At 44.6% G+C, this 23,478-nt stretch overlaps 1 protein-coding gene across 1 annotated transcript in view; it reads left to right on the forward strand.

Annotated features, from left to right (window-relative positions):
- garnl3 (GTPase activating Rap/RanGAP domain like 3) overlaps positions 1 to 23,478 on the forward strand; it is a gene marked incomplete at its 5' end in the record, with an annotated part of 56,650 nt that overhangs the window by 21,212 nt on the left and 11,960 nt on the right. Inside the window, 17 exons of the mRNA XM_077241834.1 lie at positions 33 to 141; positions 329 to 374; positions 733 to 839; positions 6,947 to 7,062; positions 8,574 to 8,678; positions 8,772 to 8,846; positions 8,931 to 9,045; positions 17,654 to 17,680; positions 17,875 to 17,979; positions 18,742 to 18,858; positions 19,562 to 19,737; positions 19,873 to 20,031; positions 20,270 to 20,336; positions 20,412 to 20,519; positions 20,652 to 20,770; positions 21,568 to 21,703; positions 21,986 to 22,045. Coding sequence (XP_077097949.1) covers positions 33 to 141; positions 329 to 374; positions 733 to 839; positions 6,947 to 7,062; positions 8,574 to 8,678; positions 8,772 to 8,846; positions 8,931 to 9,045; positions 17,654 to 17,680; positions 17,875 to 17,979; positions 18,742 to 18,858; positions 19,562 to 19,737; positions 19,873 to 20,031; positions 20,270 to 20,336; positions 20,412 to 20,519; positions 20,652 to 20,770; positions 21,568 to 21,703; positions 21,986 to 22,045 — 1,747 coding nt within the window. The remainder of the gene's footprint in view (positions 1 to 32; positions 142 to 328; positions 375 to 732; positions 840 to 6,946; positions 7,063 to 8,573; positions 8,679 to 8,771; positions 8,847 to 8,930; positions 9,046 to 17,653; positions 17,681 to 17,874; positions 17,980 to 18,741; positions 18,859 to 19,561; positions 19,738 to 19,872; positions 20,032 to 20,269; positions 20,337 to 20,411; positions 20,520 to 20,651; positions 20,771 to 21,567; positions 21,704 to 21,985; positions 22,046 to 23,478) is intronic.

Raw genomic sequence — 23,478 nt, forward strand, 5'->3', positions numbered from 1 at the left:
GATTATAGCTTTAATTATTTCGCTCTGTGCAGGTAGAGAGGAAGAGACACATAGGGAATGACATCGTGACCATTGTGTTTCAGGAGGGAGATGACGCTTCTCCGTCCTTTAAACCCTCTATGATTCGCTCCCATTTCACACGTATCCTTCATCCTCAAACTCAGTAAAACTGCTGAAATAAGTCACTAAGTGGCAATGATTAGGCTTTTTATGGGTGACTTGTTTTTATATGGGGAAAAAATGTCTAAATTAGTTTAGATTTTTGTGTGCATTTGTAGTTATGCATGTGGAGCTATTGTATGGATGATTTCCTTTACGTATCCCACAGATATCTTTGCCTTAGTTAGATATAATAGCCAGAATGATAGTTACAGGTATGTGTGTGTTTAGAGGTTTTACTTTTTGTACATAGCATATATGTATAAACGTGAGTTATTTAATATTATATTTATTACATTTTATTTGAATATTATATTAAATACTATTATATTGTATATAAACTACCATTCAAAAGTGTGAGGTCAGTAAGATTAAAAAAAATAGTTTTCACAAAAATATTAGCAAAATATTTTCTACATTTATAAGCAAAATAAAAAAGCAGCAAATTAGAATGTTTTGTGATGTTTTTTACTGTATTTTTTATCAAATAAATGCTTTTTCAAAAACATTTTTTAAATCTTTCTGACCCCAAATGGTAGTGTATATTTGTATCTTAATCATTTTATGTTGCAGGTTGAAGATTTTTTCAGAGGAGAGTGTGCCGCTATTTGGCCCACCCCTCCCTTCCCCTCCAGTGTTCACAGACCACCAGGAGTTCAGGGACTTTCTACTAGTTAAATGTTAGTAAACTCACCAGTACATCAGAGTCATTTTACAGACAGCATGAAATCAATTGTTTTCATAGTCATTCACCAAAATGTAACAACTTACCTCTGAAACAACACTTTTCTGCTGATGTAAACAAAAAATACAAGCAATATCAAAGACTATTAATACTAATTGAAATCCCCTCTCCAGAACCGATGAAATCCCATCCTACTAAATGGGTTTCCTACTGAATGTCCTGTTCCCTTTCGTTGTCACTCCGAGTTACGTCGGATGACGACGAATGGGGTTTCGCTTAGAAAGCCTATCAACTTCGAGTATTACAAAACGAGCCAATGGCAAAGAAATGCCATGGGTCTGCGGAATTTGCATGGCGTAACTCCGCCCCACCTCGTGGGTATAAAAGGAGGAAGCCGGCAGCAAGCAGATATGTTTTCGCTTCGGAGCCAAGTGTATTCTTCTCTCCACAAGCCATCTCTGAATTGTCAGCTTTACAAACGAGTACCTCGAGTGTTGGTGTGACGGCGATCTACGGCGAGAGCGTGCTTCCTGCTGATCTGTTGCAGTGGTCTGCCAGTCGGTGCGTTTCTCCCCGGGTGCTTCAACACTTGAGTTTTCTCTCACTAAAAGAGCTTACACGTGGCACGTCTTTTTAAAGATGTCTCGCCCGTGTACTTCTGGTTGCGGCAGATTGGTATCGGACTCTGATGGGCACGAGCGTTGCATAGTATGTTTGGGCATTGATCATGCTAGAGCAGCGCTCGTGGATGACTCATGTTCTCTCTGTGGGAACATGACCATCGCGTCATTACGGTCGAGACTCCGTGAACTCGCAAGAGTGAGAGTCCCCTCATCCACCCGCTCGCTGGTCTCATCCGCCTTTCCTCCCCTCGATGAGGCAGCTGCCCGTGGGTACACTGGGCTTCCCCCGGTTGAACGCTCTGTTGCCATGCAACTATGTCCTCAGAGTGCTTCTTCTCGGGGCGAGCCTAAGCACCCATCCAAAGCCTGTAGATTTTCGTCGACCCTGGTGGCGAAGTCTTACAGAGCGGCGGGACAGGCGGCTGCTTCACTGCATGCTATGGCCACTCTGCAGGTCTACCAGGCCCAGATGCTCAGAGACATGCACGAGGGTAGGACAAAACCAGGGCTCTTTGATGAGCTGCGCGCCGCGACCGACCTTGCTCTCCGGGCGACGAAGGTTACCGCGCGCTCCCTGGGTTTGGTGATGTCCACAGCTGTGGTCCAGGAGCGACGTCTGTGGCTGAACCTGGCTGACATGCGGGACGCTGAGCGGACCCGTCTGCTTAACGCCCCCTTGTCCCAGGCCGGCCTCTTCGGCGGTGCAGTTGAAGACTTTGCCCAACAGTTTTCAACTGCCCAGAAACAGACCGAGGCCATCAGACACATTCTGCCCCGCCGGCCCGCTGCTGCCTCCACCTTGCCGGCCGGGCAGACGCCTCGACCTGTTTCCCGCCGAGGGCGCCCTCCTGCGGCTCCCGCCCCTCCCGCCCGGACCACGCAGCAGCCTCCACCCAGGGCCGGTCGCGGAGGAAGCCGTAAGAAGGCGCCACAGCCCTCTCCTGCCCCGCCCCCCGCTAAACGCCGGGCCAAGCGGCGCTCCTGAGACGGGCTGCTCAGGGATGATGGTTGTTTCTCAGGAGGTGGTAGCAGGACCACTCCTACCCCCGGTGGAGGGCCGGGGGAGAATCTTTTGTTCTCCACTCCCCGCTGCTCACCCACGGGTGGGCAGCACCCTAATGTGGTTAAAGTCAGAAACAATCCCCTCATCCCTGAGCTCACAGAGTTCTCGGGCGACACAGAGCGCCGCCCACAAGCCGTGCTCTCCTCGCCCCCCTCTGTCCCAGAGGCGGTTGACACGGCGTGCCGTCTACGGACCGCTTCGCTCCTGTCCCCCTCTGTCGCCAGACCCCTGGCAGAGCAGGCACCCGCGGGACGACCAGCCTGGTCCTCCCCTGGCCCCCTCTGCCAGGGCGCGGTTGCTAACTGTGCCCCCTCTCCGGGCCGCTATGCCGTCCACATCTGGGCCAGTTACTCCGCTTCGCTGCCCCTCCGGGGGGACGCCTGTGGCTCGCATGATCCCGTTGGTTCAGTTCCTGGGAGCCTGGCTAGAGCTTCCCCGTCTGTCCCACTGGATCGCGCGTACCGTCAGGCTCGGCTATGCGATTCAGTTCGCACGCTCCTCCCCGCTTCAGGGGAGTCCGCTCCACTTTGGTCGGTGGCAATGCCCCTATCATGAGAGCAGAGATTGCCACCCTGCTGGCGAAGGGTGCAATCGAGACTGTCCCTCCAGCCGAGATGAGGTCCGGCTTCTACAGCCCCTACTTCATTGTCCTCAAGAAAACCGGTGGGTTACGGCCAATCCTGGACTTGCGCGTGCTGAACCGCTCCCTTCACAGGATGCCGTTCAAGATGCTCACCGCCAAACGCGTTTTCGAATGCATACGGCCCCAGGATTGGTTTGCAGCGATCGACCTGAAGGACGCCTACTTTCATGTCTCCATTCTTCCTCGACACAGACCGTTCCTCCGGTTTGCTTTCGAGGGGCAGGCATACCAGTACGCGGTTCTCCCTTTCGGGCTAGCCCTGTCTCCTCGCATCTTCACGAAGGTCGTCGAGGCGGCCCTTGTTCCCCTTCGAGAACAAGGGGTTCGCATCCTGAGTTATATCGACGACTGGCTGATCCTAGCTCACTCTCGAGATCAGGTTTGCGAACACAGGGACCTAGTGCTTCGGCACCTAGCCCGTCTGGGCCTTCGGGTCAACTGGGAGAAGAGCAAACTTTGCCCCGTGCAGAGGATCTCTTTTCTCGGTATGGACATCGACTCGGTCGCCATGTCCGCGCAGCTTACGAGCGAGCGCGCGCAGTCACTGCTGACTTGCCTAAGACAATTCGAGGGCAAGAGTGCGGTTCCACTGAAACTTTTTCAGAGGCTCCTGGGGCATATGGCATCTGCAGCCGCGGTCACGCCGCTCGGATTGCTTCATATGAGACCGCTTCAGCTTTGGCTTCGCGACCGAGTCCCGAGGTGGGCATGGCAACACGGCACGTTCCGAGTACCAGTTACTCCGACCTGCCGTCAGTTCTTCACCCCGTGGGCGAACCTCGGTTTTCTCAGGGCGGGTGTCCCCCTGGCACGAGCTTCCCGGCATGTTGTTGTCTCAACAGATGCCTCCACCACGAGCTGGGGCGCCATGTGTAATGGACATGCTGCGGCGGGCTCCTGGACAGGACCCCAGCGGCTGTGGCATGTCAATTGCCTCGAGTTGTTGGCAGTACGCCTTGCCCTGCACTGCTTCCGGGCGTTGCTCAGGGGTCAACACGTACTAGTCCGTTCAGACAATACCGCCACTGTAGCGTACATCAACCATCAAGGTGGTCTACGCTCCCGCCGTATGTCACAACTCGCTCGCCACCTCCTCCTATGGAGTCAGAAGCATCTGAGGTCGCTTCGAGCCATCTTCATTCCCGGAGCGCTGAACTGTGCAGCCGACGAGCTCTCACGGCTTCAGCCCCTCCCTGGAGAATGGCGACTCAATCCCCAGTCGGTTCAGCTGATTTGGGACCAGTTCGGGGACGCGCAGATAGATCTGTTTGCCTCTCACGACTCGACCCATTGCGCCCAGTTCTATTCCCTGACGAGGGCACGCTCGGCACGGATGCTCTGGCGCACAGCTGGCCGCAGGGCCGCAAGTATGCGTTTCCCCCAGTGAGCCTTCTTGCGCACACTTTGCGCAAGGTCAGGGAGGACGAGGAGCAGGTCATTCTGGTTGCCCCTTACTGGCCCAACCGGACCTGGTTCCCCGAACTAGTACTCCTCGCGACAGCACCTCCCTGGCCGATCCCTCTGAGGAAGAACCTTCTTTCTCAGGGACGGGGCACCCTATGGCACCCTCGTCCCGATCTTTGGAACCTCCACGTGTGGCTCCTGGATGGGACGAGGCAGGTTTGAGTTCCCTATCACCAGCGGTGGTGGCTACCATCACTTCCGCTAGAGCGTCGTCCACGAGACACGTCTATGCGTTGAAGTGGAACCTCTTCGTCAACTGGTGCTCTTCTCACCGAGAAGACCCCCGGAGATGCTCGATCAGTGTTGTGCTTTCCTTCCTTCAACAGGGGCTGGAGCGAAGGCTGTCTCCCTCCACCCTGAAGGTCTATGTTGCCGCCATTGCCGCACATCATGACCTCATCGAAGGTAAGTCGGTGGGGAAGCACGACCTGGTCATCAGGTTCCTGAGAGGAGCGAGGAGACTAAATCCTCCTCGTCCTCCTCTCGTTCCCTCTTGGGACCTCTCAGTGGTTCTAACTGCCCTGAAGAGTGCTCCCTTTGAGCCCCTGCAATCAGTCGAGCTTAAGTTCCTGTCTATGAAGACAGCGCTCCTGGTTGCACTGGCCTCCATCAAGAGGGTTGGGGACCTGCACGCATTCTCCGTTGACGAAGCGTGCCTGGAATTTGGGCCGGCTTCCTCTCACGTGATCCTGAGACCCCGGCCTGGATACGTGCCCAAGGTTCCTACCACTCCCTTTCGGGACCAGGTGGTGAACCTGCAAGCGCTGCCCTCGGAGGAGGCAGACCCAGCCTTGGCACTGCTCTGTCCAGTACGCGCTCTCCGCGCCTATGTAGACAGAATGCAGTGTTTCAGGACCTCAGACCAGCTCTTTGTCTGTTATGGTGGGAAGTTGTAGTGAAAGGCTCTCTCCAAGCAAAGGTTGTCTCACTGGATAGTGGACACCATTGCTTTGGCTTACCAGCAGCAAGGTCGACCGTGCCCCCTTGGTGTGACTGCCCACTCCACCCGGAGTGTGGCGTCCTCTTGGGCTCTAGCGCATGGCGCCTCGCTAACAGACATCTGCAGAGCTGCAGGCTGGGCGACACCTAACACATTCGCCAGATTCTATAATCTCCGAGTGGAGCCTGTGTCCTCTCGTGTACTCGCTTCAACCAGCTAGTACCGGACCCGCTCAGGTGTCTTCGCTTGCTCGCCATTCCACTCCACGGACTGGATACGTGCGATATTTTCCTCAGGTGAGCTTTTCCGAAAGCCCTGAGCTCCTCCAGCACTCCTGACGTCGGCGCCAGTGTCTATTGCCTGCGCGTCGGCTAGGTGCCTCCCGTGTGCATGGTCCCTCCTCTGAGTGACCCCCACATGTGTATTTCCACTGTAAGCCTCTCTGAGCCACCTTGCCACCCCTGGGGTTGAAATATTCCACCTGCGGCTGGACACCCCAGTGTTTTCCATATGCTTCCTTCGGGTCATATGTGTATTCTCTAAGTCCCCCCCCTCCGGGCTGGCATTAATTGCATACTTCCCCTAAGCTTGGGATATGCTTTCCAGTGTACCTTGGTATTCCTGTGATAAATGGAGTCCTTTGTCCAGGCTGACAGGGATCTCGATTTACGCAGGGCACTGGAAGACAGCTGAGAAGGTGGCGTGATTAGACTGGTAACCCCATTCGTCGTCATCCGACGTAACTCAAAGTGACAACGAAAGGGAACGTCTACGGTTACGTATGTAACCCTCGTTCCCTGAGTAGGGAACGGAGACGTTACTTCTGCCTGCCACTTTCCGCTGTACCGCGGGGATCGCCTGAACTCAGTCTTGGCTCCTCAGCGAAGAAACATATCTGCTTGCTGCCGGCTTCCTCCTTTTATACCCACGAGGCGGGGCGGAGTTACGCCATGCAAATTCCGCAGACCCATGGCATTTCTTTGCCATTGGCTCGTTTTGTAATACTCGAAGTTGATAGGCTTTCTAAGCGAAACCCCATTCGTCGTCATCCGACGTAACGTCTCCGTTCCCTACTCAGGGAACGAGGGTTACATACGTAACCGTAGACGTTTCAGTCAAAAATAGATTATATTGCAGAATTTAAATTTATTCCAAATACAATTTCATGGGATTTCAGTACACAGACCTCATGTTAGAATACACACCTGTGTTTTTCTGTTGCCAGCTTTAATGATTTGATTTGATTTGGCTCATGAACTCTGTAAAGCAGATGCTTTCATTAAACGGACCTTGTAAAATGTGTCTTGCTGTTTCCTAAGGGTGATTCTGTTACATCACACTATTACCTTTATCCTTCTGTCTCCTGTAGTAATAAATGGAGAAAAAGCCACTCTTGAGACCCCCACTTTTGCTCAGAAACGTCAGCGTACACTGGACATGCTGATCAGATCCCTGTACCAGGATCTCATGCCTGACATGCACAAGGTATGGACACATAATCTAGAGCAGTGTAACAGTTTTCTCAACCAAGGGGCCAAGGGAATATTAGAGGGCTTCAAGATGATGTGAAATTATTTAAGATAAGCCAAAACAACTAAAAATCTATATAATCGAAATCGAAAATCCCCCCTCCCCCCCAGCCAATGTCTTGAAAACCCTGGATATACTGTATGAGGAAGCCTAATTTAAAATTGTAATGTGTCATTTTCAGACATAATAAAATTATGTAAAGTAATAAAATATTATAACATCATGAACATTTTTATAATGAATACACATTTTTCTAATTATGCTAAGTTCTAAAATATTTAATCGACCTAAAATTGTGAATAAAATATATTTAAAAATCCTTAACCAGTAAATCACAAAAAAAAATTGGCAAAGTCATGGGGTCACTAAATATTTTTGTGGACAATTACCCCTTTTCCACCAAAAAAGAACTGGTTCGGAACTGGTGCTGGTTCAAAGTTGGTTCAAAGTTGGTTCAACTTGCGAAACTTCTCAAAACCTGTTTGTTTTTCCTCTGACTAGAGAAAGCATAACAATACCATACCGCTAACAAACAGTTTGTCTCCTCCACCGACCACTGTTTTCGCTTTAGAATCAATCTTTCTTCAATCGTTGTACTATCTTTCTACTAGTGCTGTGTTTTTAGCAATGGTGGTCACAACATTTCCCGTCTTGTTGTTGATCACAATAACCCCGCCCACAGCCCCCGACTTAAGCATGACGTGGTAAAAGAACGGTTCTAGTCCAGCAAAGAGTTGGTGCCACTTTGGAACCAATTTTCCTGGCAGAGAACCGGTTCTTTGGCTGTCGAAACACAAAGAACTGGTTCACGAGTAGGCACCGGCTCCAAACAGGCTCTCAAAATGCTTTGCTGGAAAAGGGGTAAATGAGGGTCATTGGGGTCAAAAAGGTTGAGAACCACTGATCTAGCACAATGCTTTTCTGCTTTTCTTGCTCTACATTTACCCTCAAGCTATTACCTCACTTCCGTTTCCTGCCATATATACGTTTCTCCTCACAATTCTCTTTTATTCATAAATACAACTCTTACAAACCACTTAGCTGTCAAATGTACTTGCATTCTGTTACAGCAGCCCGTCAGCTGGTCCTAGAGCTGGATACTGTCTTTATATTGTTGTCTATTCCTGTTTCTATTTCCGATTACAAGGGTTAGAAAAATCAGGAACTGGTTGTGCAGAGAAATTTGCCGTTTTTATATTTTAATGAGAAAAAAGACCTGCAGCAAAACAATACGAGGACAATAACATCTTCTTGTTGTGTTGTGTTGTGTTGTGTTGGAATCAGAATATGAACCGTCATTATTTCCTTATGATTCCGAACCCAATGTACAGTATTACGACTGATAGGGTACAGTGGTGTAAGAATTGTTAGTCTCTGCTTTGCTCTGTCTTTCTGGCTGTTTCTGGGTCAGTCTCTCAGACCCATATTCATCTCTACCACTCCCGTAGGTTCCCTTTTCTCCGCAGAACATGCTGAATCGACGCTCATTCAGTGATGTACTGCCAGAGTCGCCCAAATCGGCCCGTAAAAAAGAGGAGGCACGTCAGGCTGAATTTGTACGGGTGGGACAGGTATGATGTATGCAAATATGACATTCCACATAGAAAGGAAAGAGAATGTTACAATGCAAGGAATGTTATTAATAAATATAATATTGTGTCCAGGCTCTGAAGCTGAAAACTATAGTTAGAGGTGATGCGCCCACCAGTCTAGTCACTACTGGCCTTTGCAGGAAAGAGGTGAGGGGCAAGAGGAAAAAGCGAGGGATGCTGTTATTTTGCATACGGTTAATCTCTGACAGTGTGTTTCTATATTTTCTGCAGCCATGGGAGTCACAGTCGTTCTGCAGCAGCTTCCCATATGAAATAGTCTGTGGAGACTCATGGGGACAGTCATTACTGGTCGCCACAGATTCAGCAGGGGTCATGCTGTTGGAGGGTGAGAATGCTTTTTCATGAGAAATAACACAGCTGGACAGAGTAGCGGTTTTCTTAAAAATCACATGTAAAGACAGACTGACTGTAACTTTCACCAGCTTCTACATGGATAGATCTACAGTACATGGATCATATCAGTGGACATAAACACTGAACTGAATTGAGTTCCATACTCAAGGGACAGTTAAGGAAAAAAATTTAATTCAGAAATTTTTTTTTTTATGTATTCCGTTGAACACAAAAGGAAATGTTGAAGCTGCTTTTTCCATAGAATAAAATGGAACACCTAGCAGGGGCTGCCAAACAATTTGTGCTCCAGCTTTCATTTAAGTGATGCCAAATGTCATCGGTCGCAAGATCCAATAAATTCAAATGTAAATTCAAATTGGACAAAGATTTCAGGGCTATAGTAAAGGGGAAACCAAGTAAAATCAGAAACCAAGGAAACCAAAACTAAACAGAGCAGGGAAACAGAAACTAAGAGAAACAAAACAGAACATCAAAATAATAGTCGGCTACCGAGACCGTACTCCCTCCCTACCGGAAGGCGCGTCCTCTTGCCGTAACAGATAGGTAGAGTGTGGAGGATTAGAGGGGGCTTTGGAGGAGGGCGAAGAGCTGGTGATGGACGGGGATGAAACAGAGTCAGTGGAGAGAAACACCATGGTGTTTAACACCAAAAGTTATGGGAAATACGCATCAAAATAGATTCACAAATAAAACAATTTTTCATACAACATAAAGTTTATTTCAACTGACAGTCATATTGGACTGGTACAACATGAATAAATAAATAATAGCCTAACCATGTCTACAGAACAGGACATGTTTTACTGGTTGTACAGTATAAAATAAATAAATAAAGAGCAAGTCTACAGAACAGGAAATGTTAGAAACAATGAAAATAAATCTAAAAAAACAAGTAAAACGAAATGTCATGAGAAACAGGGCCCATCAACAACCGTGTAACCTTTAGAAGGCAATTTGCACTTTCCCCGGCAACTCACAGGTAGAGGTTTCGCCGTATGGGCTGTTTACACCTGGCCACTTCATGCGTTTTCTCAGATCGGATAGCTATCCGATCGTGAAAAGACCAGGTGTAAATGCCCACCGAAACGCATTTGAGACGGGTTTGAATCCGATGGCTCAAACCACTTCAGGAGGTGTGGGGTACATTCCAGACGAAACTGGACAAATATAAATGCATCTGGTTGTTGGAACCATGTAAATTTTACTCCTCCCAAAAACGCTAAAAAATAAACGTGTGAGAGCGTGTTATGGGCTATATGTCATGTTATAGTCAGATATGACAACGCTACTGCAGCATCACCGCAGATGAGCAGCTGATCGAGCATCTATTCATCAAGCCAACGTGCAAACTATTGCAAATCAAAGTGAAAGTAGTCTCAGATGCTTAACACACAATTATGTTCATTAAAAGTAAAGAAACAAAATGATCTTACCATGGCTGTTGCCGCTCTCTCTTATTCCGGTCTTTGATTTTGAAATTTTAGCTGATGATCAATAAAATGCAGCTAATAACTGTTGCTTTCGGTGACGTGAACTTATATAGCGCGGGAATTGAAGATCGGATTAAATCCATTTTGCAAAAACACAATTTATGTGTCCATGTGTAAATTGAATCGTTTTGATAAATCAGATAGCTATCCGATCTGAGAAAACGCATGAAGCGGCCAGGTGGCCTGATGTTTATACTTATGCGCTGGGGTGTGCATCGAGCCGGCAAGTGTGTGTGTGTGGGGGACTGTGTGGGAGAGCGAGGGAGAAGTGAGAGAGTGACGGCGATTAGCTTTGGAGCGAGTAGCGACTCTAGAGTCATATTGAGTCTCCCCTGTTCTTTCTGACCACTTTGGGAAATCTGTAGCATTAAAAGTTAATCCTCTCCTTAATTTCATGTTGTTTATGGAGAACCAGGAAATGAGTTCGGGGGAAATGGAACGCTACCAAGCGACGCATATTTTTTGAGAGGTGCATGTCGGACAGGATGAATCATAAACAAAATATCGAATAATAATCGCGAGACTTTCAATATAATATCGGCCAATGGGATATCGCGATAACGATATTGAGTCGATATATCGTGCACCCCTACAAGGTGGTGCCGACGACAGGAGGATCCAAGGTGGAGCTTTGGAGGTGGAACCAGGGTGCCTGAGGAGCAGAGAGGCCGACAGACCAGGGCGATCTCCACAGCCCTGAAGCCCAAGGTGGAGCTGCTGGCTCACAGGAACGAGGCAGAGACGGGGGCTCAGCAGACCAGGGCGTGAAAGGAGGGAAGCCCGGTGCAGCCGAAGGGGTGGAGGGTCGAGGTGCAGCCTGACACTTGGAAGTCCATGGCGGAGGCAGAGCGATGACTTACTGAGCCTGAACCATAGGTACAAGGAGGAGTCTTATGGCTGACGGACCATGGCGGAGATGAGAGAAAAAGTTCGAGGTGGAGATGGGAACTCAACCTCATGCCGAGCTGCTCATGCCGAGCTTGAGTTCAAGATGGCGCCGAGTATGGCTGCTGCGTTGCGAGCTCCGTCACAACATGGTAGTTTTTTGTTTGTTCTGTTTACAGTTCTTTTGTTTTTTGTCTTGGATGTTGTCTGTCTTATTCAGTACGACATACAAACACTTTTGGACATTGGTTCCGCAATCGAACACCGAAAACCGGACTTTCATTTCTTCAGTGATGCCCCGCTGTTTACAAACACGGCAGCGGAGCCCTTTGTCTGGGCAGCTTGGCCGCGGAAACGCAGCCGGAGAAGGGGAAGAAGAGCCGGCGTTCTCGTCAGAGTAAGACGGCGTGCAAATCGACCCCCGCTTCCCAGTATTCTGCTAGCAAACGTTCAGTCTCTAGACAACAAGCTCTGTGAGTTGAGAGCGCGGATCTCTTTCCAACGGGAGACGAGGGACTGCTGCATTATCTGCCTTACAGAAACTTGGATGTCTGCTGAGATTCCAGACTCGGCCATCGAAACCGCGGGGTTCTCAGTGCACCGAGCGGATAGAGTTAAAGACCTCTCAGGTAAAAGCAGAGGTGGAGGTGTATGTTTTATGATCAACAAATCCTGGTGTGATCAGAGGCACGTACATTCTATCAAGTCTTTCTGCTCTCCTGATCTGGAATTTCTCATGCTTCTGTGTCGACCATTCTGGCTACCGAGGGAATTCACAGCGGTCATTATCACGGCTGTGTACATTCCCCCACAAGCCGACACAGACCGGGCACTAAAGGAACTGTATGGGGAAATAAGCGAGCAGGAAACCGCGCACCCTGAGGCCGCGTTCATTGTGTCCGGGGACTTTAACAAAGCCAACTTTAAGAAAATAGCACCTAAATACCACCAACACATAAACTTTAACACACGAGGGGACCGGGTTTTGGATCATTGCTACTCCCCTTTCCGGGATGGCTACAAATCCCTCCCCCGCCCACCTTTTGGCAAATCGGATCACTCTTCCGTTCTCCTTCTGCCCGCTTACAGGCAGAAACTGAAACAGGAAACACCCGCCCTCAAAACGATCCAGTGCTGGTCGGACCAATCAGACTCTATGCTTCAGGACTGTTTTGATCACGCGGACTGGGAGATGTTCCGGTCGGCCTCTGATGACGACATCGAGGCTTATGCTGATAGCGTAACCTGTTTCATCAGGAAGTGCGTAGAAGACGTTGTTCCGATCAAAACAATACGGATTTACCCGAACCAGAAACCATGGATTAATGGCGATGTTCGTGCAGCACTCAACGCGCGGACCTCCGCTTTTAACTCCGGGAGTGCGGAGGAGCAAAAACAAGCAAGTTATGCCCTCCGAAAAACTATCAGAGCAGCAAAACACCAATTCAGGGACAAGATTGAAGGACAGTTCAACACCACCGACTCTAGAAGCATGTGGAAGGGAATTAATAGCATTACGGACTATAAAGGAAACATAAACTCCACAGTGAACAACACTGCCTCTCTCCCAGATGAGCTGAACACTTTTTATGCTCGATTTGAGGGAACTAACATCCCCCTCGCGGAGAGAGTTCTCGCGGCTGAAGCTACAGAGGTTAGTACACTCTCCGTCTCTGTAGCGGATGTAACCCGATCTTTCCGTCGGGTGAACATCCGTAAAGCCGCGGGTCCAGACGGTATTCCGGGCCGCGTCATCAGAAAGTGCGCGAACCAACTAGCTGGTGTTTTTACGGACATTTTCAATTGGTCCCTCTCCTTGTCTGTAGTCCCCACATGCTTCAAAACGTCCATCATCGTACCTGTACCGAAGCAAAGCAACATCACCTGCTTAAATGACTGGCGCCCTGTTGCTCTGACCCCCATCATCAGTAAATGCTTTGAGAGACTAGTCAGAGATTACATCTGCTCTGTTCTACCTTCCTCACTGGACCCACTGCAGTTTGCATACCGCAATAACCGCTCCACTGATGATGCTATTGCATCTACAATACACACTGCTCTCTCCCACCTGGAAAAGAGGAACACATATGTGAGAATGCTATTTGTAGACTACAGCTCAGCATTCAATACCATAGTGCCCTCCTTGCTTGATGTGAAACTCCGGGCTCTGGGCTTAAACAGCTTGCTGTGCAGCTGGATCCTGGACTTCCTGTCAAACAGACGCCAGGTGGTTAGAATAGGCAGCAACATCTCCTCATCACTGACCCTCAACACTGGAGCCCCACAGGGCTGTGTTCTCAGCCCACTCTTGTACTCCTTGTACACATATGACTGCGTGGCAACTCACAGCTCTAATTCTATCATCAAGTTTGCTGATGATACTACGGTCGTAGGTCTGATCACCGACAACGATGAAACGGCCTACAGAGAGGAGGTGCTCACTCTGACGCACTGGTGTCAGAGGAACAACCTCTCCCTCAACATCAGCAAAACCAAGGAGCTAGTGGTCGACTTCAGGAAGAACGACAGAGAACACAGCCCCATCACCATCAATGGAGCACCGGTGGAGAGAGTCAGCAGCTTCAAGTTCCTCGGTGTCCACATCACAGAGGAACTCACATGGTCCGTCCACACTGAGGCCGTCGTGAAGAAGGCTCATCAGCGCCTCTTCTTCCTGAGACGGCTGAGGAAGTTTGGAATGAACCGCCACATCCTCACACAGTTCTACACCAGCACCGTCGAGAGCATCCTGACTGGCTGCATCACTGCCTGGTATGGCAATACTACCAGCCGTAACCGCAAAGCCTTGCGAAGGGTGGTGCGCACTGCCAGCCGTATCATCGGAGGTGAGCTTCCCTCCCTCCAGGATATTTATGCCAGGCGGTGTGTGAAGAAAGCTCGGAGGATCATCAGAGACTCTAGCCACCCGAGCCATGGGCTGCTCTCACTGCTACCCTCAGGCCGGCGGTACCGCAGCATCAGGACACACACCAGCCGACTCCATGACAGCTTCTTCCCACAAGCAATTAGATTTCTAAACTCTTGATCCCTCATGATCAATAACCATAAACATTCTAACTGTCAACACAGCACAACATAACCTACTGCATTTACATAATATATATATATATATATATATATATATATATATGTGCACCTTACGAGTATCTACTCTATGTATAATTACCTCTTTTTGTATTTTTGTATACTGTTGTATATGTAAATTGTTGTATATTGTATATTGTTGTATATTGTAAACTGTTGTATATTGTACATTGTATATTATTATTGTTCTGTTAGTGTATATGGTACTGTAAATCTGATGTTTGCTGTAATTGTTTTCGTCACATCGTGTCATACTGCTATGTTGCTCGGAACTGCACCTAAGAATTTCACCCACTGTTGCACTTGTGTATATGGTTGTGTGACAATAAAAGGATTTGATTGATTTGATTGATTGATTGATTTGAGCTGGTGGTGGGAAAGCACGAGATGGAGCCAAAGGGCCGCACGTAGTTAGCGGCGGGGGCAGAGCCAAGGAGCAGGAGAAGGAGTTGGGACCAGGAAGTTGGGTGGGAACATCAGAGGAGGTAGGCCTCGGGACGGAACCGGAGCATCTAGACAGCCAAAACTCGACTGGCAAAGAGGTTGTCATTTCGAGAGTGGGGACTCAGGAGGGAACTGGATCCGCAGACCACAGGTCTATAAGGCATGGTCAGCTCCTGGCTCTGGGATGGACTGGGCAACGCTGTTCAACTCTGGGACGACCCAGGTGTCAGGTTCGGGCTCATGATGTGTGGCATGCAGCACTGATGGGCTTCTCCTCTCGCTCGCAGATGGTGAGACGTCCTCCACATCACTTAACTATACTTATTTTGAGGGCCTGGTATTCTGTAACGTACTTGACAAGGATGAGCAGAAGAAGGCATTAGCTATAGTAAGGGATGGGTACCGAAACCAGTATTAAACTGGCCCCGGGGCTGAATTTTGAAAGACAGCTGTATCGATAAGCTTGGACGTTATCGGTTCTGCTGTCGGTATGGGAGAAATTTAGAAAATACACGTACTATTTATAATTGCTATAAATACGTTATCTTGAACATGTTTATCTCGCCAGCCATTTCTATATATAATAATATTAAACCATTTGTCTTTGATGCAATTTTGCTATTCACAGTCCAGAAGAGAGAGAGAACAATGATCTCATTGAATGATTCAATGATTCATTGAAGAGAACAATGATCTCTCACGTGGAGCCACAGCGCGCACAACAAGACAGCCCCTGCTTAATGAGTGACAATGAGGACAGAACTAAAATTTCAGACGTGGTTACACTTTAGATCTGGGATATTATCCTAATTTTATTTTAGATTTTGGGTTCCAAAGATTATAAAAAGAAAATAAAACCATTCAAAACTAGACGCATTCTGTCTAGCGCAACTTCCTTCACTTCACAGTGGTGCGCTGTCATTTCTTCCTAAAACCCAAACGTACCGTCAGAATCAGCACGATCTGTGATTGTTGTAAAATGCAGTCTCTACTTGTTGCTAAATTATGTTTGATCATAAAAAGAGCTATTAAAAGCACAAAAATCTGCACAAGAGACACTGTTCACAAGGCAGCACGCACTCCGAAACGAACTGCAACGAGACAAGAAAAGTATAGGCTACTTAACTTTGGGCTTCATGTCCGCCTATCAAATATACACAAAAATATGTCAAAATGATCAGCTCTGAGATTCACTTAAAGACAGTTTATTCACTTAAACACAGTTTATGTCTTAAATGGACGTAAATAGTTGGGAGAAAATTATGGTGCAGCATCAGTGGCCTATTAGATCTGCACTCGGTCTTAAAGGGGCAGCAGTCTAATAAACCTGCTTGCGATTGAGTTATTAATGCGAATCAAACAACAAAAGGCAGATAAAATCACTCCCAGCTCTTGAATGAATAACTTTCACATTTGATTACTAAATTAGATTTCTTTTCAGTCAGAAACACTAACCTGAAAAGTAATGTTAGTGGACCTTCCTGAAATTAATCGAATGAAAAAAAAATTCTAGGAATCACAGGAGTAAACAAAGGCAGCGTAACAACTTGTATAAATAAACACAAGACAATTTCGGACAAGGAACAGAACCAAAATCATGACTTAAAAACTAAGGAGATAAAAATGAACTAAATATGACACTGCTGATAATTATAAGTAACCATAGAAACAAACAGGGACATAATCAGAAACCAAAAAACAGCGCAGAGAAATAGGAACTAGTACATAACTGTTACAAGGGGATAATTTTCTGTAAAAAATCATTTTTCATTTGAAAAATATGTTCCAAACATAAAGGTATCACATGGCTTCAGAATACTGGAAAAAAAAAAAAAATACAGCCAAATGGACTAGTGTTCAGTAATGCATTAAGCTACTTATGGTTCTTTTAGTCATTTTTGGAGCCCCTGGTCATCATGTACTTTCAATGAATATAAATATGAAATTAATATGCTAAACATTTCCTTTTGTGGTCTATGGAAGACAGAAAATCACGCGAGGTTCGAACATGAGGATGAAAATATTTTGACAGATTTTTTTTTTTTCAAAGAACCATCTCTTTGAATAAAACTACTTAGTGAAACGTTTATAATATTTTTGGGTCTATTATATTTGGGAGCTACCACAATGAAATGTACACAACCATTTAAAAGGGGGTCATTAAAGTGGGTCATTAAAAATCAAAAATACAGTAAAAACAGTCATATTAAAAGTAAACTACAATTTAAAATGTTTTAAAATAGAAAAGTTAATTTATTTCTGTAATGGAAAAGTTGAATTTTCAGCATCATTACTCCAGTCTTCTGAGCCACATGATCCTTCAGAAATCATTCTAATAGGCTGATTTGGTCCTCAAGAAACATTTCTTATTGTCAATACTGAAAAGAGTTTTACTGCTTACTGAAACTGATAGTTTTTTCAAGACACTTTTATGAATAGAAAGTTCAAAACAAAAATATTTATTTAAAATAGAAATATATTTTGTAGCATTATAAAAGGTTTTGATCAATTTAATGTCTTATTGTCGAATAACAGTATTAATTTCTTTGTTTAAAATCGTACTAACCCCAAAACTTTGAACAGTAGTGTTTGTGTGGTGCAGATGGCACTTTCATTTAACTTGCTGAATCTGATCAAATCTGTCCTCCCTTTTAGCCTCAGATCCACTGTTCTCCAATGCAGGTATGTAGGCTATAGCATGCCCACAACACTACAGTGGATATAAATTCTTATAAATTCTTATAAATATTACAAAGTATTTATACATGTTCCCAGTACATTTTTGCAGTGACAGTTAACAAACATGTCTGTTAATCAAAGCAAGTGGATCTCATTGAGGGATTGAGTTTCCATTTTTTATTTGCATGCTGGTCTAGATTCACCAACCCTGCCTCCGGTGCAGGTACTTGACAAGACCTTGACAGTCAAACAATTGCACGTTCTTGAACCTCAGGACCTCCTCATCGCAAGAGCAGATAAAGGTAAGATATGTCTTTGATTTTATATTTAAATGAGCAATAAATATGGCACAGTTCGTATGTGGGTAGAAAAAGGGTATGGAACAATCTGCCAAAAAAAGAGACCAAAAGCAAAGTGGTAAAGGAATTTCTTGGTCCTTTGCTCTAATGAGCATCTTTATCCAGCTGGGAATAGCACAAAATACAGTAGTATTCAAACACACTCACACACACACACACACACACACACACACACACACACACACACACACACACACACACACACACACACACACACACACACACACACCTCAAACACTCGCATTACCTTTGGTTCGCATTGTCTAGACTTATAGCTCATTATAAAAAGAACCAAGAGCAGAGATGCATGTAATTTAGTCTCAACCATCATCTTCTATATTGATCATTAGTTCAAGATGGTGTACAGCAAGCTCTCACCCTTATTGGGAAGCACAGCTTCTGCAGAGGGAAAATAATGAATCCGTTATCAACTCCATCACCAAGCAACTTTCATTCACTATGACAGGCATTTGAAATCCAAACATGTTGCATTAGCTGAGACTTCATTCAGTTTGATGAGACGGGTCTCTCCTTTGTTGCCAGGCTATTATCATATATTAATGATACTGAAAGCTTCATTTGTAGAATTCACTAAACAGCTGAAATGGTCAAGCTCATTTGAATAACTGTACCAGGAATGTAGAAGAGTGCTTGAAATTTGGTTTAATTTCAATTACTTTATGTCCAATTTAAACTCTGTTGCAGGGAAAGACGCTCGACTGTATGTTTACAGACTGAGTACTCTCAAACGAGGGATAGAGGAGCGGCAGCTTGTCCGCACCAAGTATGACAGTCGGGAGAACAAGCTTGAGAAAACCAAAGGTACAAAAGACTTGTCTATATAGAATATACGTATACGCAATAAGGTACGAGATCTCAATCCTCTAGAGGCCACGCTGTATTGTGAATAAATCATGGCTGAAGTGCATTGTTAGGCACGACGCGATGATTCTGCTAAATAGTTCCTCTCAGTGATTGTAAATGGCAAGAGAATGTTTTTAGGTGTAACATGCCTCATCTTGTTGAGCTCAAATAAAAACAGAGAATAGGAACAGTTCTCATCCACTCTGTCATTTTTTTTAACACCATATATGATATTTTCTCACACACTTATCTGCTTATCTCTCAGCCTGAGAAAACATCTGTTTTTCATATTTTAGTGTAGTTCCGACCGATCCGCAGCACAGCGCGAGTTTGTAAGCATCATTACAGTGTAAATTGATGGACATTCAGTACCATACCTGAAACAGAGCACTATTAAATACAGTAATATTCCCTCCGCACTTCGTCACTCGCATAATAAATTTATGTATATATGTTCAATGTTTAAATGTTACATTTTTGCACAGTTGTAAGGCTGTGTGCGCAATACAAAGTGACATAACAAATAGCATCACTGTTACCATATCTTGGACACTGTTTTTGTGGCATGAAGTCTTTAATAATTAGCTATGATTTCCAAGGCTGTCAAAATCAGGAATACACATTGCATACATTTGAAATGAACAGAATTGTGTTTCCTCAGGTTGCCATCTCTACTCCATAAACACACACCATGGGGTAGAGCTTAGAGTCGTTGCGGCGATAAGAAACAAGCTTCTTCTGATCACCAGGAAACAGTCACGCCTCGATTGCCTCAGCTCTATCGCTACAGTCACAGGGGCTACTGACTCACCTGTGGATGAGTTCCAATACATACGGGTAGGACACGGATTTTCATGATAAGTTAACTGGATTTTACTGTAATTTGTAGCTCATAGGAAATATTCTCACAGACTTACATTTAGCTACTTTTAAGCTCTCAACATTTCCGATGTTTGATTTTGCTTGTCTTAGGAGATCTGCTTATGTGACTCCCCGGTGGTCATGGCTCTGGTTGACGGCCCAACAGGAGAGAATGACCATATGATCTGTGTGGCCTACAGACATCAGTTTGACCTGATCAATGAGAGCACAGGAGATGCCTACAGACTACACCATGTAGACTCCAACCGGGTGAGAATATGAACATACATTATCATTCAAAAGTTTGGGTTTAGTAAGATTTTAGATGAAAATACTGTTACAAAATAAATGTACACATTATAAAGCATGCAATATAACACAATCCAAATATCCTTCCCTACATCAGTTTTGTACACCACTGTATTATACAGTAAGTTCTAACTACTTTCAGTTTTTAATTGGTAACAGTAGTGTCTATTATTGACATGGACACTTTACTTTTTTCCAGGTGAACTTTGTTGCTGCCATAGATGTGTATGAAGATGGAGAGGCTGGACTTCTTCTTTGCTATAACAGTTAGTGTCAATTTAAATGTCAGTGATTGTATCTGTGTAGTCAGATCCTCTAATGCTATACTTCTTTTTTAACAGATATTTGCGTATATAAGAAGGTGTGTCCGTTTAACGGAGCCACACCCATGATTCAGCCCAACTCTTCAGACTTCCATTTCAGCTGGAACCAAATGCCCAATGCTATTGGTCAGTACCTTTAGGACATGCATTTCAGCGAGTGCTTGAATATTCTTTATCTTCATTTCAACACTCATTTTGCATTTGCATTAATGAAAATAATTGAGATATCGCCCTATTATGTCACTTCCTGTGTCACAGTGTGTGCGTTCCCATACATCCTCGCATTCACCACCGACTCCATAGAGATCCGGCTAGTTGTTAATGGCAACCTAGTATATACAGCTGTCGTTCCAGAATTGCAACTGACTGCGTCCAGAGTAAGTGTTCAATCCATAAGGCTTTAATTTGTTTTCAAGTGCATTATACAGCTGAATATCTATCAACAGGTATACAGTATATACAGTGGGGTCCAAAAGTACATTTTATTTATTTGTTTAGTTTTAATTTAAAATCTGATGTAGACCTGCAAATTAACAGTTTTACAAGAATGAATAAAAACACAAATAAAAACAAATAAGAAATAGTATACTGATAAAATAATTAGTAGTGAAAAAGGCTTTTATAACTCTACACTTGTTATGCAGCACTGTTCAAACATTTGGGGCCTGTAAGATTTTTTAAAAATGACTCATGCTCACCAAGGCTGCATTTATTTGATCAAAAATACAGTGAGTTTCATTTATTAATATTATATAATATTATTATTTAGAATATCTGTTTTCTGTTTTAATATATTTTAAAATGTAATTAATTCCTGTGATGGCAAGTTTATTATTATCAATGTGGAGAATAGTTGTTCTGCTTAATATTTTGTGGAAAATTCTTTGTTCAAAAGAACATAATGTATTTAAAATTAACAATAATCTGTACATTAACAACAATTGTGTAACAATATAAAAGTCTTTACTGACATTTTTTATCAGTCTAATTAATAAACCTTACTGACCCCAAACTTTTGAACTAGTGCAAGGAGAAATTCTTAACTGAATATATATAATTTCAGTATATATTATATAAAATATATTATATATAACTCTTTTATATAATGCTTTCCTCTGTCAGTCACGTCTCTCACTGTTTTATCTTGTTATTTCTTCCTCTCTTTTTTCTGCAGTCTGATATCTATTTCATCTCGTCAGCACCTATAAACTCTGCCTCTAACTGTAGCTCCAGGGACACTAGTTCCCAGAGTTCCCCTCAGACTCCCACCGGCTATGAGATGCCCGTCTTCCCTTCACCGCTTGGAGATGGTACGCTTCTGCTCTTGACGGAACATGTACACAATTTACCTTAGCAATTTTCTTAAACTGAATTTAATTGAAGTTAGGTATTTGTGTTCAGGATTTGAAAGAGTGTGATACTGGGCAAATTCAGTGTATGATATGTTGCTTCATTTTTTTGCTGTTATAGGGTAGCGAGTTACGTACCTGCGAGTCGTCTAACTGTCTTTGTGAATTGTCTTACGGTGCTTTTGTCTTTTAATCTCTGCGTGGGTTGGGTTGATATATTGCTCTTTTCCATCCCTGGTCCAGATTGTATTCGGATCCCCTACGGCACCAAGCTATCCCTCTACATGTCTAAAGACTCTGAAGGTACTGCAGGCACTTTTGTTGCCTACATTTCCCATGTTACCTCACTAATGCACGTTACCATGGAGACTCACCCTGTCTATTATTCAATTAACAAACGCATGCAGACGGTGTTGAGTGAAATGTGCAGCTAACATAATGTGTCCCTTCCTTCTTGCAGTTTCACAGAAAGAATAACAAAGACAGAAATGGGGGCATGAGGAGTGTTTGGGGGGAAAAGACTGAAGTGAATGAGATAGAGAGATGGCAGAGGAAATCAAAAGACAGAAAGAGACAGATACATAGAGACTTTAGGGAAATGGGACACATTTGCTGCAGCATGAGTTACAGATCGCTGTGTCACCATGGATACTTTTGTCAGAGCCCCTATTCTCTTCATGCACACACACACACACACACACACACACACACACACACAGTCTGGATGGCCCTCCAGAGCTTACCACTTCTGGCTACTCGGGCGGCCTGAAGAGGGTCGCCAAGGGGCTGTGACAAAATACACATCCTGGTGTTTTGAAACATCCAGCCAATTGTCTGTGGCTGCCATTTTTGCACCATGGGAAATAGACTGATTGCATACCATGACTTATCTCAAAATAATGTTCACATTAATAGATATAGCCTACATATTTTGGTAACGCTTCATATTAAGGTTCAATTTGTTAACATCAGTTCATGCATTTGGTATGATGAACAAAAAATGAAAATGACTTTTACAGCATTTATTAATCTGTTAATTTCTATTTAAACATTTAAATAAAGTCATGTTGCATAAATCAACAATAATGTATTATAAACAAACATGAATTAACAATACTATATTTTTATAGTATATTCCGGATTAATGTTCATTGTTAGTCCATTGTACCCAATGCATTAGCTAATTTTAGTGAATATAACGCTAAAGCGTTACCATTTCTTGCTGCATGTTTTTGATATACTATTCAATTTTGGGTCGGTACATTTTTTTTATGTTTTTGAAATTATTATGCTCAGCAAGGCTCCATTTACGTGAACAAAAATATAGTTAAAACAGTGATATTGTCAAATATTATTATAATTTTATTGAGTTTATTCCTGTGATGGCAAAGCTGAATTATCTTCAGAAATCATTTTAATATGCTGATTTCATGCTCATGCAACATGTTTGTGCTATATACATATAGTGTGTGTGTGCATATATATGCTATATATATATGTTGTGAACTTTTTCTTTGTAGAAAAGTTAGAAGCTCAGACCAGGAGACGGAGGAAGTTTTCCAAGCAGAAGTTCTTTCATTGCTTGTCGGTAGCTGCAGTCATTCCAACATCGTCTGACTTCTTGAGTCAAACATTGTAATATATATATACATTATAAGAGGGAGGGATTACATTGTGATGGTGGAAACTCATATACAGGTTTAGGAACCGGTATTAAAAGAGAGAGGGGAAAACTT

Source organism: Siphateles boraxobius, unplaced genomic scaffold (genome assembly GCF_051911475.1).
Source record: "Siphateles boraxobius isolate OS27281-9 unplaced genomic scaffold, OSU_SipBor_1 24, whole genome shotgun sequence".
Classification (NCBI taxonomy): domain Eukaryota; kingdom Metazoa; phylum Chordata; class Actinopteri; order Cypriniformes; family Leuciscidae; genus Siphateles; species Siphateles boraxobius.